The 16,480-nt window shown below is 40.1% G+C and overlaps 1 protein-coding gene across 1 annotated transcript in view; it reads right to left on the minus strand.

Annotated features, from left to right (window-relative positions):
• Positions 1-16,480, minus strand: part of ptprfa (protein tyrosine phosphatase receptor type Fa) — a 242,174-nt gene that overhangs the window by 106,664 nt on the left and 119,030 nt on the right. The window contains exons 11-12 of the mRNA XM_062395231.1: positions 14,997-15,133; positions 14,598-14,742 (exon numbers count right to left, since the gene is read on the minus strand). Of these exons, the coding sequence (XP_062251215.1) occupies positions 14,598-14,742; positions 14,997-15,133 (282 nt within the window). The remainder of the gene's footprint in view (positions 1-14,597; positions 14,743-14,996; positions 15,134-16,480) is intronic.

Consider the following 16,480-nt stretch of genomic DNA (forward strand, 5'->3'; position numbering starts at 1 on the left):
CATGTTAACATATTTAAAGATTATGGCATATAAAGCGTGCTGTGTCTCATTGCCCTTTTCCCTTATCAAGTTTGAAATGCATTTATTGCTAATGTATAAAAAAAAAACGTCTTGTTTGATTACAGTGGGAAGACGTGGCCCTTGCAGTGGGTCCCAAAGGCGAATACTCGCGCTTGACATGCATACACGCACACTTACATACACACACACAGACTCAAATGTAAAATAAAATGTTCTATGTTCTGTGTTTATTGATCATTTATGTATATAGTTATATTATTAATACTATTTAGAATTTAGCTCTAGCCAACTGTTTTGCATTTATTTGTTTGTGTATAATTAAAGAAAAATGTAAAACCCCAAAGCCTTCTGTGATTGTGTGAAATGCTGAAACCTTTAATTTAATTTATATTATAGAATTTATTTATCCCATAGCCTTTGCCATAGACAGGGTATATCATCATCTGTTTTTGCACAGTTATACAGTTACATTTTAGTACTATTATGCACTATTTTTAATGAGTAAGCAACTCTTTTGTTTTTTATCGCAACCTTTTTAATCTTATGTACAAACAGATGTTTACCTACCAGGTATAATTATCGTGTATGTACAGAATGTTTCATACTCAGCATTTTCTTTTTACTTTAAATTCTTTATTCAATATTTTATTCTAATTTCCTTTTTATTCGTATTTATTTTCTGCACCCCTGCCTGCTGCAGTAACAAGTGCATTTCCCCGATGTGTGGATAAATAAAGTTCTATCTAATCTAATCTAATTAAAAAATATATATATAAGTAGACAGCATTGCTATAACAGAGCACATTTATGTATTAACATGTATTAAGAGTATCTACAAATAAAACCCCATAATACAAACACAAAGTAAAAAAAAAGTTAATAGAGACCATTTTTAATAACATAAGAAAAAATAAGCCATCTCGCTATGAATGAGCTTTTTAAAATGGGGAATAGTTAGATCCATGGAATTAGAAGTGTAATCTATCATCAGTTGTTAATATCAAATAATAGGAATAACTCACATGGACGATGATTCAAATATCACGCTACGACGTGGTTTACGGCATGACAGCGTTCATATCAGTCATAAAAAAAAAACGATAAATATGTGATATTAATACCTATTTCCGGGCGAGATCTAAAAAACATTTGTGATAACTAATAAAATATAGATCATAAGCATGAACTGGCTGAAGACTGTGGAAGCAAAGACAATATTTCTCACTAGAAATGGTGTCAGAATGTATTTTAATGCCCAAACTATATTATAAAATTATATTTTTATCTGAAAAATCAAGGAATGTCCGCCATGTTTTCCTTTCTGCAGACGGGAACTTGGGAGTCACGTAACGTGCGCACACGCCAATGCAAAACAATGGGAGATGGTAACGTCGTTCCAAGTGGACCAACGTTGCCACTGAACGTTTTCTGATGAGACTAGGTTGGCATGACGGCGGTCTTTGGGAGATGCCTCCCAACTCACCTTGATGGGTGTGGAGCTGAGGCTGAGCGAACGTACCTCCTGAGGAGGGGCTGAAGGGGCTGATGGGAGGGGGGGAGGGAGTGTTATGATCAAGCAGTATGGATGATGGAGGATAGAACTACTGACTCTGTGAACTGTTGAGCGACAATGTGAAAAGAAAACGTTTGAGTATTCAAGTTGGTATTGACAGAGCCTGGCAAGTGTCCTTCCAATGTTTATTTTTATATCCCTCCATTCTTTGTTTCGAAGAAAAAACATTGCCTCTGCCGAACTTGTTCCAAAGACTACTGGCATATGGTATTCGTGACTCAGACAATCAGGGTTTGCTAAAAAAAGTCATAATAGGGTTCATAAAATGTTTATGAACAGTTACAAAAGAAGAATCCTTTAACAACACGTTTAAATGTAAATGTTTTCTTGCTACATTAATTAAAATAAAATGCAATTTGGGTTGCTTAATTTTTTCTACAAATCATAGTGGCAGTCAATTATTTGTGTATCAATAGGATTATTAGAAGCCAGGTTAAAGTTTGACAGTTGATGGTAAGGATTTAAGATGCAACCTGGTGTACTCCTCCTTTTGAGCACATGATCGCCACAGTCCAGAGGGCAGACGAAAAAAACGTACAACCTAAAAAATAAAAAAAATAAAATGTGAAAGTTCACCAACTGAAAAGTAAAACAGACAAATAAATGCATGTTTGCACAATGACACATAGAATACAGTGAATGAGTAAATATGGAGTTGTTAGAGCTATAACAGGGGACTGTCGTCTGTGATTTGGCAACAAGGTAACTGTCTGTACAGAGGTGGCTTTCTCCAGTTGTGCTGGATGTACACGAGCACCTATAACTCTATCACACACGAAGCTGCAGATACATTACTGCAGGGCTGCAATAGATCAGAGAGACCAGGATACATGCGTGGGAGATCAACTGCAGCCTGTTATAGAAACAGGGCCAACATTTAAATACAGGGTTCCTACAGGTTTTCAAAAAGTTCAATTTAAGACTCTTAAAGACCTTTTTAAGTCCACTTTGAACAGAATTTAAGACTTATTTCATGGCCATACTGGCAAAAAAGTATGAAGGAAAATTACTATGAAATAAGAAATAAGTCCTACAATTACTTGCAAAGTAAATGTATTCCCGTTCAACATAACAATGACTGAACAGAACAGTACACAGAACTGTGTGTGTGCGTGTGTCTGTAGACCTGGTTGAGAAAGACTACAGGCGACAGCTAGCTGGCCCTGCACTGAGGCGAAGACTGTATCTCTGAACTTAAAGCAGTTGGAAGTCCTAACAGGTCCAAAATAACAACAAATAGAATCAAAAATAGTTACCAAGTATGAGTTCATAAACGATTCTTTCAGCATAGAGAAAAAGTATGTTCCAAAAAAAATGTCCAGAGAAGAAAACTAAACATCCCAACCCAACACTACATAAACCTGCTGCCTAGGCCACAATCTCCTTTTCAATTTTCTCAAGCTCAGCCAACTTCTCCTTGCAGCCCCTACTCAGAATATTTAACTTGGAGATGACATCGGCCATCTTGTTGCCACCCTTGTCCTCAGCCTCTCAAACACTGACGAGATGGCAGGAGTTTTATTGTTGGCTTTTCACTTCTCTTGTGTTTCTCTGACTGGGCATTTGATTCTAAAGCCTTTACCCCCAATGTTCCTAGTTTTACTGTTTTCTTGCTAAAGGTGCAGTGGCCTTCAATAATATTCCCCTCCACTGGTTGTATCCATGCACTAAATGTGATTTAATTCAACCAAGAATTTTCGTCTCTTTTAGCATGATTGCTGGTTGCCCCGCTCCTTTTCAATTGGTAGACACTGTGAATAAAGGCTATCTAACCGCAGCGCGGAGGTGCGCGCAGAGCACAGAAAGAGGAGCGTGCGCTGCATTCCTGCGGCATGGAATTTTGTGCGCTCAGTAGTCAACTTGTGGCTGTTGTGATTGTACGTCATTTGTGATTTTCTTTTAATCTTTCAATCCCTTCAGTCTTACTATGTCGAGCAAAAAGAGAAAGTGGTTGGATGAATACGTACAATATGGATTCACATGTATAAATGGACGTGATGGGAGTCAGCGTCCTCAATGCATGATTTGCACTGCCAGGTTGAGCAATTCTAGTCTAGTACCGGCAAAACTAAAGGAACACTTCCTAAAGCTGCATGGAGATGGGAAATATAAGAACACAACGCTGAAGAGAACCAGATTTGATGAAAAGGCTACTCTGCCTGTTCTCGGCTTTGTACCCATCGACAAACCCATCCTCACAGCATCGTACGAAGTTGCGTACCTGATCACAAAGCAGGGCAAACCACACACCATTGGTGAAACACTTGTAAAACCAGCTGCGTTGAAGATGGCGAATATCATGCTGGGAAAAGCTGCTGAAGATAATTTATCCCAAATTCCTCTTTCAAATGACACTATCAGCAGCAGAATAGACGATATGAGATGCCATCTTGGCTCAAGTAGTTGCAAATCTGATTTCAAGCCCAGCAAAATTCAGCCTCCAACTTGATGATACCACTGACATTTCCAATCTATGTCAGCTTGTTGTATTCGTGCGCTATATGAAAGAAGACGTGATAAAGGAAGATTTTTTATTTTGTAAGCCTCTTACAACAACAACAACCAAGGCAGTCGATATGAAGAAACTCGTGGAGGACTTCTACAGAGACAACAATCTTTCATGGAATAAATAAACAATACACCTCATTGTTACAAACTGTGTTCTGCACAAGCATGTGTTGGCAAAAAAAACCTTGCCTCCAAAACTAGCACAAGTATTGAAAATTGTTGTTAAACGTGTGAACTACGTGCAAAATAGCGCTATGAAGCACCGCATCTTGAAAGAGCTCTGTAAGGAAATTGGCTCTGAATTTGAGGTACCATTCTAACGTTCGGTTGCTATCCCGGGGAAAGGTGCTGAATCGTGCTTTGCCATGCGTGTGGAATTAGCCCTGTTTTTGAGAAAGTACCAACATTGTCACGCAGATTGCTTCAAAATTCTGAGTTCATTCTCATTTTGGGGTACATGGCCGGTATTTTCGATGCTCTCAATCATCTCAATCAACAGATGCAAGGCAGTGGAGTCAACATCATCGAAGCGGAAGAGAAACTGGAGGTGTTTAAAAAAAAGCTTCCTTTGGAAACAACGAATAGAAATTTATAACTTTGCAAACTTTCCTCTGCTGGAAGACTGTGTTAGTAAGATTGAAGACGTGTCTGGAATTGGAGACATTTCTGTACCTGGGGAGCTGAAGTTAGCAATTGCCATGCACTTAGATGAGCTCGCAAAGTCTCTCGGCGTATACTTCCCCACCACAGAGTCATATCCAGCATGGGTGAGACAGCACGTTTAGTGTTGCGACAGCAGATGTCAACGATGAATACCTCGACGAAATAATTGAACTTCAGCAGAGCCAGCTTCAACAGTAACTCTTCAGAATAACAACGCTCTCAATGTTTTAGTGTCACCAAATCGTACCATACCCTCTTATTGCTAAGAAAGCCATTGAGATACTCACACCGTTTGCTACAACGTATCTTTGCGAGCAATCCTTTTCGAGGATGGTAGACATAAAAACTAAGAAAAGGAACAGACTTTGTTGTGAAAATGGTTTGAGAGTGGCACTCGCAAAGGTGAAGCCGCGCATTTCTGAACTTGTATCTGAAAGGCAACAGCAATGAATGCACTGATGAAGCTTGCAGGGTTCAGTACCTCCAATAAGGTTTAGAGGCTCTGTTTGTTTACATGTCGTCAAATTGACATCATTAAATGATGTGGAATTAGCTATGCTCTACCCATGGATTCCTTTTATAATGAAGATAGCTTCACGATGTGATGATTCTCCAGCAAGTTCTAAAGTCTCTGTTTTGTATGATTGTTAAGTAATGGAGGTTTATGTGTGATGGAATTTTTTGGGGGGGAATTAAGTTCTCAAACACACTGACTGACATCACTGTGTGTCATATCTCTCAGTTCAGAGTGAGGTCTGTGATTTCTGACTTAAATTCAAATCTATGTTCTGAGATTTAACCCTTAACAAAACTGATCTGAACAAAACCCGAACCTGCCAAAAATATAAAGGAGGATGTTATTGTTTCTGATGTTGAATTATTAACGAGAGGAGTGATGACCTCGGTTCCCACTCCCCTTTGCTATCATTATAACTTAGGCGTAAAGCCCATTATGCTTCAGTGAACGCACACAAAGGGAATACTTGAACAACAGTAACTGGTTGCCTTGAGGCAATTATAATCTGACTCAGTGGAATATATACAGTGATCCATCACATGTGGCTCTCTCAAAATTTTCTAAATTCCTCCACTACATCAATAGGATATATTTTTGGTAGTTGTTACTTGCTCTTGCTCAGGGTTAAGGGCAGAGGATGTTCTACCTTGCTTAATCCTATATATAGAAATTGTGATTATGGGCTACAAAAATAAAATATGATGTATTCATTGATTGATACATGGTTATTACAAATGAACGGAGGATACAGAAGTGTCTAGGTCTTTAGATAAAATTCTGACATGATTGGTGTGGCTGCCAGAGACGGATTAAAAAATTGAGACTCAAAGCAAATAGTTTGAACCAGTGTGACTGCTGGTTCAGTGTTTATCATCTTAAAACATGGAGCTGAAAGAGCTCATATTCCTCCCGGGAGCAGTCATAAATATTACAGCATGGCAGACAGGCAGAGATCCAGTGCTAGATATGCAGCTAAACTCTGAATTAAAGGTACTTCAATGGTAGATGTGTCAGTAGGTAAATACTGCTCGAACAGCAGCAGACTCTAAACCACATGACAGGCTCTCACTCCTTCACGAGGAACATGCGTCATTATAAAAGCTCCTTCTCTATGAAACAGTCTGTTTGCTTGGTCATATATCATAACATAGTCAACCTGCATGTTGCAAATTCAGGAGGATTAAACATGGCTGCCACATGTGGAAAAAGGTCTACTTGCACTTGTGATTACATTTTGTGATCTTGAAACTGACATGAGGGCAGGAATCACAGTCACATGCTAATTTCAACGACACAGTACAACAGGTTAAGAATCCCAAGTAGTCCAGCATTTTTCATTTAGTAGTTCTGGTTTCATTGAACTCGGACCCAAAGCAGTAAGTTAACATATTTTTATTCATAAATGATAATCTATGCCATTATCCAGGGGCAGTGTTGTGCATGAACAAACGCAAAAGAACGCGTTCATTGAACACGTTCACTTTTGTGAGAACGATGAACTGATCGCACCTCAATGACAAATAATGAATTTGAACGGTGAACACGTTCATATTTCAGCGTCCTCGCTTATAGACGAAAGGAAACTTATCTCTTTATGTGTAACTTTATTAAAGTCCAGCGAACATGACACACTTCTTGTTCGTAACTCCGACACTCCTGTCATCCCCTACTGTGTTCTTAACTCCCCTTCCTCATTCACCCTTGACATGCCAACTCATCAGCCAATGAGAGCCTGTCATGCCAGGTAACTCTCCAGCCATTGGTCTAGAACTGTCACTTGCCCCACCCCGACAGGTTCACTGACCCTCTGGAAATCCCAATACATATTGACATGGTGTAGTTAGCTGAACATAAGTCATAACAAACACATAGCAGTCAAACAGAACATAAACCTAACTACCAGTCCGTTACAATATTATCTGAGGTCTAGCTAAAACGTTACGGAATGTTTTCCTTCTCCTGAGGAGAGACGCTGTCTAAATCGAATGCTTGCACCATGTCGTTGCTCAGTGCCCGTGAAATGTCCGAGATGTAGCCTAACCTGAACCAAGTAACTCGACTTCGCACTACGTTACCCATGATTCATTGCACACACACATGCAGACCGAACAAGCAACGTATTCCAAGTGTTTTCTTCTCTGGCCAGTGTCTCGGCTCAGAGCCGTAGTCTGGAGCTAGGCTCACGGTGTATCTTGGCTCGCTGTCTGGCCGGTAACCAGCCGTCCGGACTGCTCCGTGAAGAAGGAGGAGGAGATGTTTCTTTACTTGGAATGCGGCCACTTTATTCCTCGGATATACAGCAGGAGCAATACTCGCATCACCTCTAGGTGGTCCGTCACTTCTCGTTATTCACACACTTTTAGCGTCTTTTCCCACGTGCACTACACAGGTGCACTACGTCACACAATACAAACTTTCCTTAAAGGGGCAGGTCATACCTGCAACACAACAGCTCTCGGTCTCATATACAGATGGCAAGAGAAAGCAGAGAGGGATTTTTACACACTGTCTGATAAAGATTCCGACAGTAAAGGCAAGGGGTAGTGATTAGTGATGGGAAGTTTGGATCTTTTTACCGTGTCGGTTCTTTGAATCTCTAGAAGGAACGAATCTCTTTTTGAGTCATTCGTTCGTTTCAACGGGGGGGGGGGGGGGGGGGGTCCAAAGACTCGATCCAAAGACTCATACCCGGCAGATGACCGAATCGTTCAACTCCCGACGTGTTTCGTTCACCTGCCCACAGAGTCTTCGGCCAATGTGTCAGCCACACAGAGCGAGCTCATCTCGCTGGTGACCGCGGTGCAGGCGGCGGACAGGGAAAACGCTCCTCGGAAAAACAAGCCAGAGCCCCCCGGTCACCTACATGCACATATGCGAGACGGAGGTGTTCAGCTGTTCCTGCTGCGGCCCGGCGCCTCCATACCGCTGCACGTCCACCCGGACATGAACGAAGATCTACGGAGCTGCTGATCCGCACGCTGCCAGCACATCCAGCTGGCCCGCCGCATCCGCGGACACAGAGCTTAAACTGCTGCTGATCCACTCACTATAACAACGCCGCATTCCTACACTTATAAAATGTAATTCAATGTGGAATAATCAATCAATCAATCAAATTTTATTTGTATAGCCCATATTCACAAATTACAATTCATCTCATAGGGCTTTAACAGGGTGTGACATCCTCTGTCCTTAACCCTCAGCAAGAGTAAGGAAAAACTACAAAAAACCCTTTTAACAGGGTAAAAATATGTAGAAACCTCAGAGAGAGCCACATGTGAGGGATCCCTCTCCCAGGACGGACAGAAGTGCAATAGATGCCACGTGCAGGAGAACATCAGCAATAATCCAAGTATTCAGAATACGTTACTCAGATTAGTTTAAAATTATAATGACTTTGATTAAATTACTTAAATGCACACCGATTTGTTATTCTGGTTTCTGTAATGAGCAGTTAAATAAAAATGTGGGAAAGAATATTGAACAGTATCTAATATTGTGTTGGTCATATTTAAATCATTCATTACGTTTTTTTTGGGGAGAAAGAGAGGATAAAATAAAAGAATCACAAATTAAATCTTAATCGCAATATTTGGGGGGGGGGGGAAATCGCAATTAGATTATTTCCCCATATTGTTCAGCCCTATACAAAAGTCATAATGACTGGTTTTGTTATTTTCACTTTACATTTACACTTACAGTTTAGTGCAGTGTAATTATTTCCTGTGATAATTAAATGCCAGTGTGACTATAAATGACAATTTAAAACCATGTCATGTTTTACTGTATATAATAGAGGAGGTTTTCTTAAAAAAAATATGATCTGCCACACAAAAGCTGTCAGTCATGGCTGCTTTTTAACAGCGGTCCCGCGATAGGGAATGAGGTAACTGTTTCCTCTTCTGAGCCTATGGAGGTCACGTGGAAAATGATCCAAAGACTCGTACCCGGCAGATGAACGAATCGTTCACCTCACGACCGTGTCTTCAGATCAGTGACTCGTTCTTCTTTCAACAGAGTCTTCGAATCAGTGATTCGTTCATCGGCCGGATACGAGTCTTTGGATCATTTTCCACGTGACCTGCAGCAGCCTATGCAACAGTCCTGATCACTCTTTGAGAGGACTCGTTACTCCCGAGTCCTTGTAACAATTCGTTCAAAACGAATGAATCGTTCACGAACGACACAACACTAGTAGTGATAGATAAGGTTTTCTTCATTCTCACTTTCCACCTTAAAACTATGAAATGAACTGAACTATGAACTCGTTCAGAATTTAAATGGTGAACCATGAACGTGAACTATTCATGTTTACTTGTGTGAACTGAACTTTGAACTAGTTCATGAGAGGTGTGAACTTACACAACACTGTCCAGGGGTTAAATTTGGTTTTGTAAATAGGGGGAGCCCTTTGTAGCTGTCAGAGCATAAAGCTGCTGTGGACTTCAGATGTCATATGACCAAATCCATCATTTTACTTTCTAAATCAATGAAGGTTACTGCTATAAAAACCTATATAAACTGTATGCTGTAGGTTTTGATCACATTCCATCTTACATCCTTACTCTCTCTTAAACCACAGGGTGTTTGTATTGTTATGTCCTGCCTGTGAATAATCTGCATAACCAACCGTAAAATCTGTCACACATCTGGCAGCTCCCAGGCTATCATTTAACATGCAATACACCAGACAGAAAACAAAGTATAGACTTAAACATGTAGGCTGCCATAGTATAAAAGCTCATCAAAATCTAAAGGATGCATTGTTTTTGTGTGCGCTTGGTGGAGTGGGAGATACAGATGCAGGGTTAGTGGGTCTGATCAGTTCGGTTGGTTATAAACACACATTAACTCTCATAACAGGTCAGGTCAAGTGGCTCAGGTATTAACCTAACAAACCCCACTGCACATGCATCCCTGGTCTAATCGTGGTTGCATTCTTATAACAATCTTCAGCAAAGCGACATCATTTTGTGAGTTCATATAAATTTGCAAGAGAAGCAAAAGCGGCCACTGATCAGTAGCCTCTGTCTACTTCTCCAGGGCAACACAAATTATTTAATACACATAAATCTTAGATAACTCTATTAACCCTTGCTGTTACCTGCATTAGTGACTGATACAGCGAAAAAGGCTGAGCCTTATCATCAATCTTACCATTTTACCTGTGCTGCACCTCCCTCACGCAACACGTAAATGTTCTTGCCAACTATTTGATACCAACCACAGCCCAATGATATTAAAACGGTCCATTCTGCCTCTGTTTGGTCCAGTAGCCACACAATATTATGGGCCTTAAGATAAAGGCATACACAAATCGATATTCAAGTATCGATATTCAAGTTCCGTTTTCATAATTTCAATACTATATACTTTTGTTCACCTAATTATCAAGTGGCTAACGGGGGAAACTCCCAGCACTCCTGATGGCCAGTCAGCCCTTGATGGTGGTCACAAGGCAAAACCAATGGGCAACATCCCCGGCTGAGCGATGAGGCCAATATGGAAGTGCAAGAAGCTGCAGTTCACTGGGTGGCCACGGGAGGCTGGTTCCAAGAAGGAGTCAATTCTTATTGACTCCCATGTTTAAAAGCCCAACTTTAGAGAAGAATTAAACCTGTTTACAGATTGGTTCAAAAACGGTTATAGTCTCAATCACTAACTTCTTACCTCATGACAACTCTGAGGGGAGTGAGTTTTTTTTATAATTCACTTGTTTAAATTATATAGAGGTGTGATATTATAAATAATTCTCATGTGACTTCACCGTAAGCTTGCGACTCCAGCTCCTAGCCTGTTGCCTGCTCGGCTTTACCTGAGCTAACAGGCTAAACCCCGTCACTGAACATGACCTGAGTGTGGAGAGGGTTCTCACTCACATATCGGATGAATAATACGGTTTGATATCCGGCTTGTTCTCCTGCCAGACAAGTTTAAGACGTATGCACTCCCGTTTCTGTGGTAAGTAAAATTTAGTATTTTAAATATGTGTTAGTAGTGATTCGCAGGTTTCGGTGACTCTCTACCTGGCTCGTTAGCTTAGCTTCGCTAGCCCACAGGCAAGATACCAGCAGTAATGGCGATGATAACGGGACCGTATGGGAGTTTTTGAACCGACTTGAACCAACATGAGTCGGACCACCCAGCAATAAGCGTTACAGTTTATGAGGATGAATCTTTTAAACTGAGACAGGCGACTGCGTGTGTCCGGAGAATAAGCTCCACCACGTTAGATGTCTTATGTTATGTCAAGTGGTTTCACTAGCCAACCCATTTGACTTGACAACGATACACAGATCATTATTATGCAGAAACAGATTTACTCTGATCAACTGAAACAAGAGTATTTAAAGTCACATCTGCATTTTAAGAGCAGCTGTTTAAAGTAGCATTACATCTCCTAAAGCAGAGTATTAGTGTTGATGTGTCGTAACGCGTTACAGTGAAAACTAAACTTGTCTGCTACCTTCAGTTTTTACATCGTTAATCTTGGGCAGACTTTACTGAATTATTGTGTTAAATAAGTGGACATGCAGAATAATGTCAAATAATTTGTCACATACACATAAATTATAGGAAGTGTAACTTTAATAGAATAGACAGTCACATAGAGGACTTTTAAGTAATAAACTTTTATTTTGTTCATCAAAAAGTCTGTTAAGGAGTTAACCTGGCACATGTATGACTTTACATATCTGTGTATTTGTGTTGGATGTTCCTCTAGGATGTCCAACATGAGACACAACTTGAATCCATCCAGACTGAACACTGAGAGTAATCACTTCAACACTGACTCCAGGTACAGAACTGTTTTCATAACTTACAGACAATCAAAGCAAAGTATCACACATAATACTGTACTGGTACTGTACATTCATTGTCTTGGTAGTGCAAAGTTTAATCCAAAACCATATTCAGATACATAGTTGAATATCAACAGAAAATAAGGATACAAACTATGTTCATAAGTAACACTTCCTCTACAATAATGCCATACTTTTATGTTTCCTATCATTTTATTAGGGACGGATGAGCCTGAAGGACACAGCTGTGATGACCATGCTCTGTCTCTTATGGCAAAGAAGAAAAATAAAACACTAGGTTCTTATAAGTGTATCAAATCACAGAGTGAAAGATAAACTTTGTTCTGATAAGTGTTACTTTTTTTAACCAATCATAATTAATATCAAAATGAACTCTATTATCCATGAAACTTTGCAATGAATGCTCACTCTAAACAGTTGCAGGCCATCTTTAGTTAAGGGAGGAAAACATGAAGTGTTGTGCAGATGAAGCTGGTGCAGGCTGTCCTCATGTTAACCAGCCTGAAGCTGCCGATGTCTATAATGTTGCTGCTGAGGACATCAGGTGCTGCAGTGCTTCATCTAATGAAAAGAAAAAAACTCACTATACAAGAATGTTTTGTGTTGTGTATGTTCCAGCAAAGACTGGTTCTTAGAGTTTTTTCTGTTTTCAGCAGGTGGAAGCCTTAAAGATTTCAGACAGAACCGATGTACTGGGCTCTGGGTTTGTATGCTCATGGTTAAATGCACATATTGTAAGTTGCTTTGGATAAAAGTACTGAATGAAATAAAACATTGTACAAATAGATCAAATGTCTCTCATTTGTAATATTCAAGGTGGTAATCTCCCACAGAGCTGTTGACAACCGTCCATATTAAGTCTCTCCACTTCTCAGTGTGAAAACATAATTATATAATTAATATGAGAACTGTTTATAACACTGGTGTGTGGAGATTAGAATCTTATCGAAACTGTCTAATTCACTGTTAATTCCATAACTAAATAAATAACTAGGTGGTAAGAGAATTGGTGGTTACCCTGTAGCAGAACATTTGTGACACAAATAGTTATTATCGAATGCAAATTACACATGTAGCGTATTGATATTAACTTATTGACAACCAAACACACAAATCTGTAGTAATATAGTTAACTTGCTTCAATCTGTAGTAACCGTCATCTGTTCATAAGATGTAATCATATGATTATGATAAAAAAGATAAAGCAATAGGTTTTGTTGTTGTATAGTTTCAAGGTAACTTACCTCTAGAGAGTTTGTTGTAAAGATCGTGACCATCTGGAAGCAGCAACACTGCAGCGCTAGCCGGTGAGCAGCCGCAGGTAGCATGTAGCCTAGCTCATTAGCCTAAGCTAACTAGGTCAAGTTGAGCTCTGCGGGCGTGAATCAGCTGTCGGTCTTCACTCGCGCTCCTCCCCTTTGCCCATTTATTGGTTAGCCAGGAACGAGGAGGAGTCAGCACCTTTCAAGATGGCGTCGGGTGAACGCCTACTACAAGCCTCATTTTCACTCTGCAGAAACCAACGGGTGACGTCACGGACCCTCCGTCCACTTATATATACAGTCTATGGGCAGAACGTGTTTGAAAGCTCAAAGTGACCTTTGACCACCAAATTCTAAACATGTCATCTATGAGTCAAAGCGAATTGTGCCAGATGTAATGAAATACCCTACGGGCATTGCGAATATCGAAATCACTGGAAGTTAAGGTCACTATGACCTTGATCTTTGACCAACAGGCTAAAAAATATAATCAGTTCATCTTTGAATCCAAGTGAATGTCTCAACAAAATTTAAAGACATTCCCTCAAGTTGATCTTAAAATAATATGTTCTAGATAATCATGAACATACTTGGTGAGAGCACAGGGACCTTGACCACCAAAATCAAATCAGTTCATCCTTGAGGTTATTATTTGTACCGAATTTAAATTCCCTCAAGGCATTCTTGAAACTCTTGAGATAATTCATGTCAGGTAAAAGCCAAGGGTGAAAATCAATCAGATTGATAAATGAGAACCTGTGAACATGAAACTTGTTTTTGCTTGACTTTAACTGTAATTCATGTAATAAATAAATGAGTGTACCCTTGAACAGTCATGATCTGTTGCGCTGTATAAACCATGGTATCTGCCATACTTATTCTGTATATAAGTCAGAAAAGCAGTAACAAAAAAAGTGTGTTGTGTTTGTATCATGTTGTTTAAATTTAGCAGGTTATTAAAGAATTACAAATCATGTTTATTGAAGAATTTTCTTTCATGGTGTCCATGAAAGCTGATAATGCAGGATGACATCACTGACACTGTCTTGTGTAAGACTTACCTTTCATTAAATGTGGCTTCATGTTTACTCTTCTTAGAGTTACTCAATAAGTAACTTTAAACATGAAACAATCCAGAACTAGGAGTAAACAATGGATCATTTTTCTTTTTACATAGTCCAAATAACTGAACATGTGTTGAAGTGGTGTTAAAAGGCTGCAGTACTTACTGGATTGGGCAGTTCTGGTCTCAATTGGTTTGGTAAAGACTCCTAAACCCATCTCCGATCGTGCTGCCAGGGAAAACATATAGACTGTGTCCGGCTTCAGACCATCAACCGCGTAGAAACCTGCAGGCTCGAAAGTGACGCGATGCTGGGGAGAGCCATGAGTGTAAACACACCCACACAAAAAGGATTCTTGTCAAAGAATATAATAAATATCCCTCTTATCTTGTCACATGTTTCCAGAGAAATGTTAATACGATGCAGATGTGGTTTAGATTCAAGTTTAAGTCTGTTTCAGCAAATCAGCTCAATAAATAAAAACCCATGTACCCGTTTCAGCACTAATATCGTTCCCATCAAAGTATTGGACTGGAAGGAAAATGTTTTCAAGGTGGTGTTTACCTTGTCTGTAGGGTTGTTGGCCTCCCAGTAGAGCAGCTCAAAGCTAATGATGGGCTCCTGAACTGGCCAAAGCCATAACAGCATGATACGTGAATCCAGTTCCGCTTCAGCCTCAAACCCAGTTGGCTGAGCTGGAACTGGAGGCAGAAACAAAGAGCGGATGAGGTTCAAAGAGCTAAATAGAAATAGAAGCAGGCAATGAAGGATGTATTTATAGTTGGAAATAAAAAGCAATGAAATCAGATCTTGATTAGAGTTCAGTCAAAGAGAATCTGAAAGGCTGCAGTCAATACTCCCTAATTCCAACAGCAACCAAGCTAATGAGGTTGATGTCACTTAGCTAAGAATCTTATCATCAGTTGTATAATGCCCTTAAATGCCAGGCATTTACTAAACTATGTTAATATAATCATCATTACAGCCATTCGTGGATACTGCTATTTGATACAAGGTCTTGCTGAAGTGGGACTCTAGTCAAGCTAACACACTCCATGATGCACAATATGTCTGCATAAGTAACATTGAAATGTTATTTTGCTAGTTTACATTACACTCTAAACTACAATTCAGAGTGAGCTGCTAATATATGTTACCCTCTATCTGATTGCACCAACTACAACAGCCTTACACAACACTATAAGTTTACAAATTAAGCAATTACAAAAGTAATATGTGAACAAGTGACAAAATCTAAAATGAATGATACATCCCAAAAAAAACAAAAAAAGCCTCCCAGACTGTTAATGGTTCTGTGTGTAGAATTGAATAACATCAAGTGGTGAAGTTGCATGTTTCAGCAAACAGCCCACTGCATGAAAAGAAGAATTTGTGTCCCTATGTGTCGCATGGAGTTTTGGGAGAATTTTCGGCTAACGGCTGTTCATAGGAATCTGCAGGCAGCAATCAGGAATGACGCGGGCTTACCAGTTTCTGGCAATTTTACCAGCCTGAGGATGTTGGGTGGTGACCCCCCTGCTCCTAGGCCTTGGGGAGGCTTTCACATGCAAATGACAATGCTCTGAGCTGTGCAGAGTGGCAGGATTACATTTAAGCCTGAAACATGCTTCTGCGACTGCGTCTGCGTCTTTTCACGCCGCTGTGGCGCAAGACTCGTTTTCATTCATGCTTCCCCAACCGTTGCGCGTCTTACAAAGCAATTCCGCGCCAGAACACTAGGCGGAGTAATGCTTTTTGTTGAGACGACCTTAGAGACGCCTTCTTTCTTCTTCGTCGATTGTTTATTTACATAGCCACTGCGGCTCCTCGTAGCCTTTTTCTGGCGGACAAATCCGCCAGTCAGTGACAGGTTATACAAGTGATCATACTATCGGATATCTTCTGCCAAGTGCTCTTCTATTTGGTCCATATTCGTTCTTCTAAATCTTCCATGATTTCTGCCGGTATTATGGGGCATGAAACCGGAAATGCAGCTCCAGAAGGGATGTAGAGCAGACCAATAACAGCCTTGCGGGCTGAGTGAGCTT

The sequence above is a fragment of the Platichthys flesus genome, chromosome 9, assembly GCF_949316205.1.
Source record: "Platichthys flesus chromosome 9, fPlaFle2.1, whole genome shotgun sequence".
Lineage (NCBI taxonomy): Eukaryota > Metazoa > Chordata > Actinopteri > Pleuronectiformes > Pleuronectidae > Platichthys > Platichthys flesus.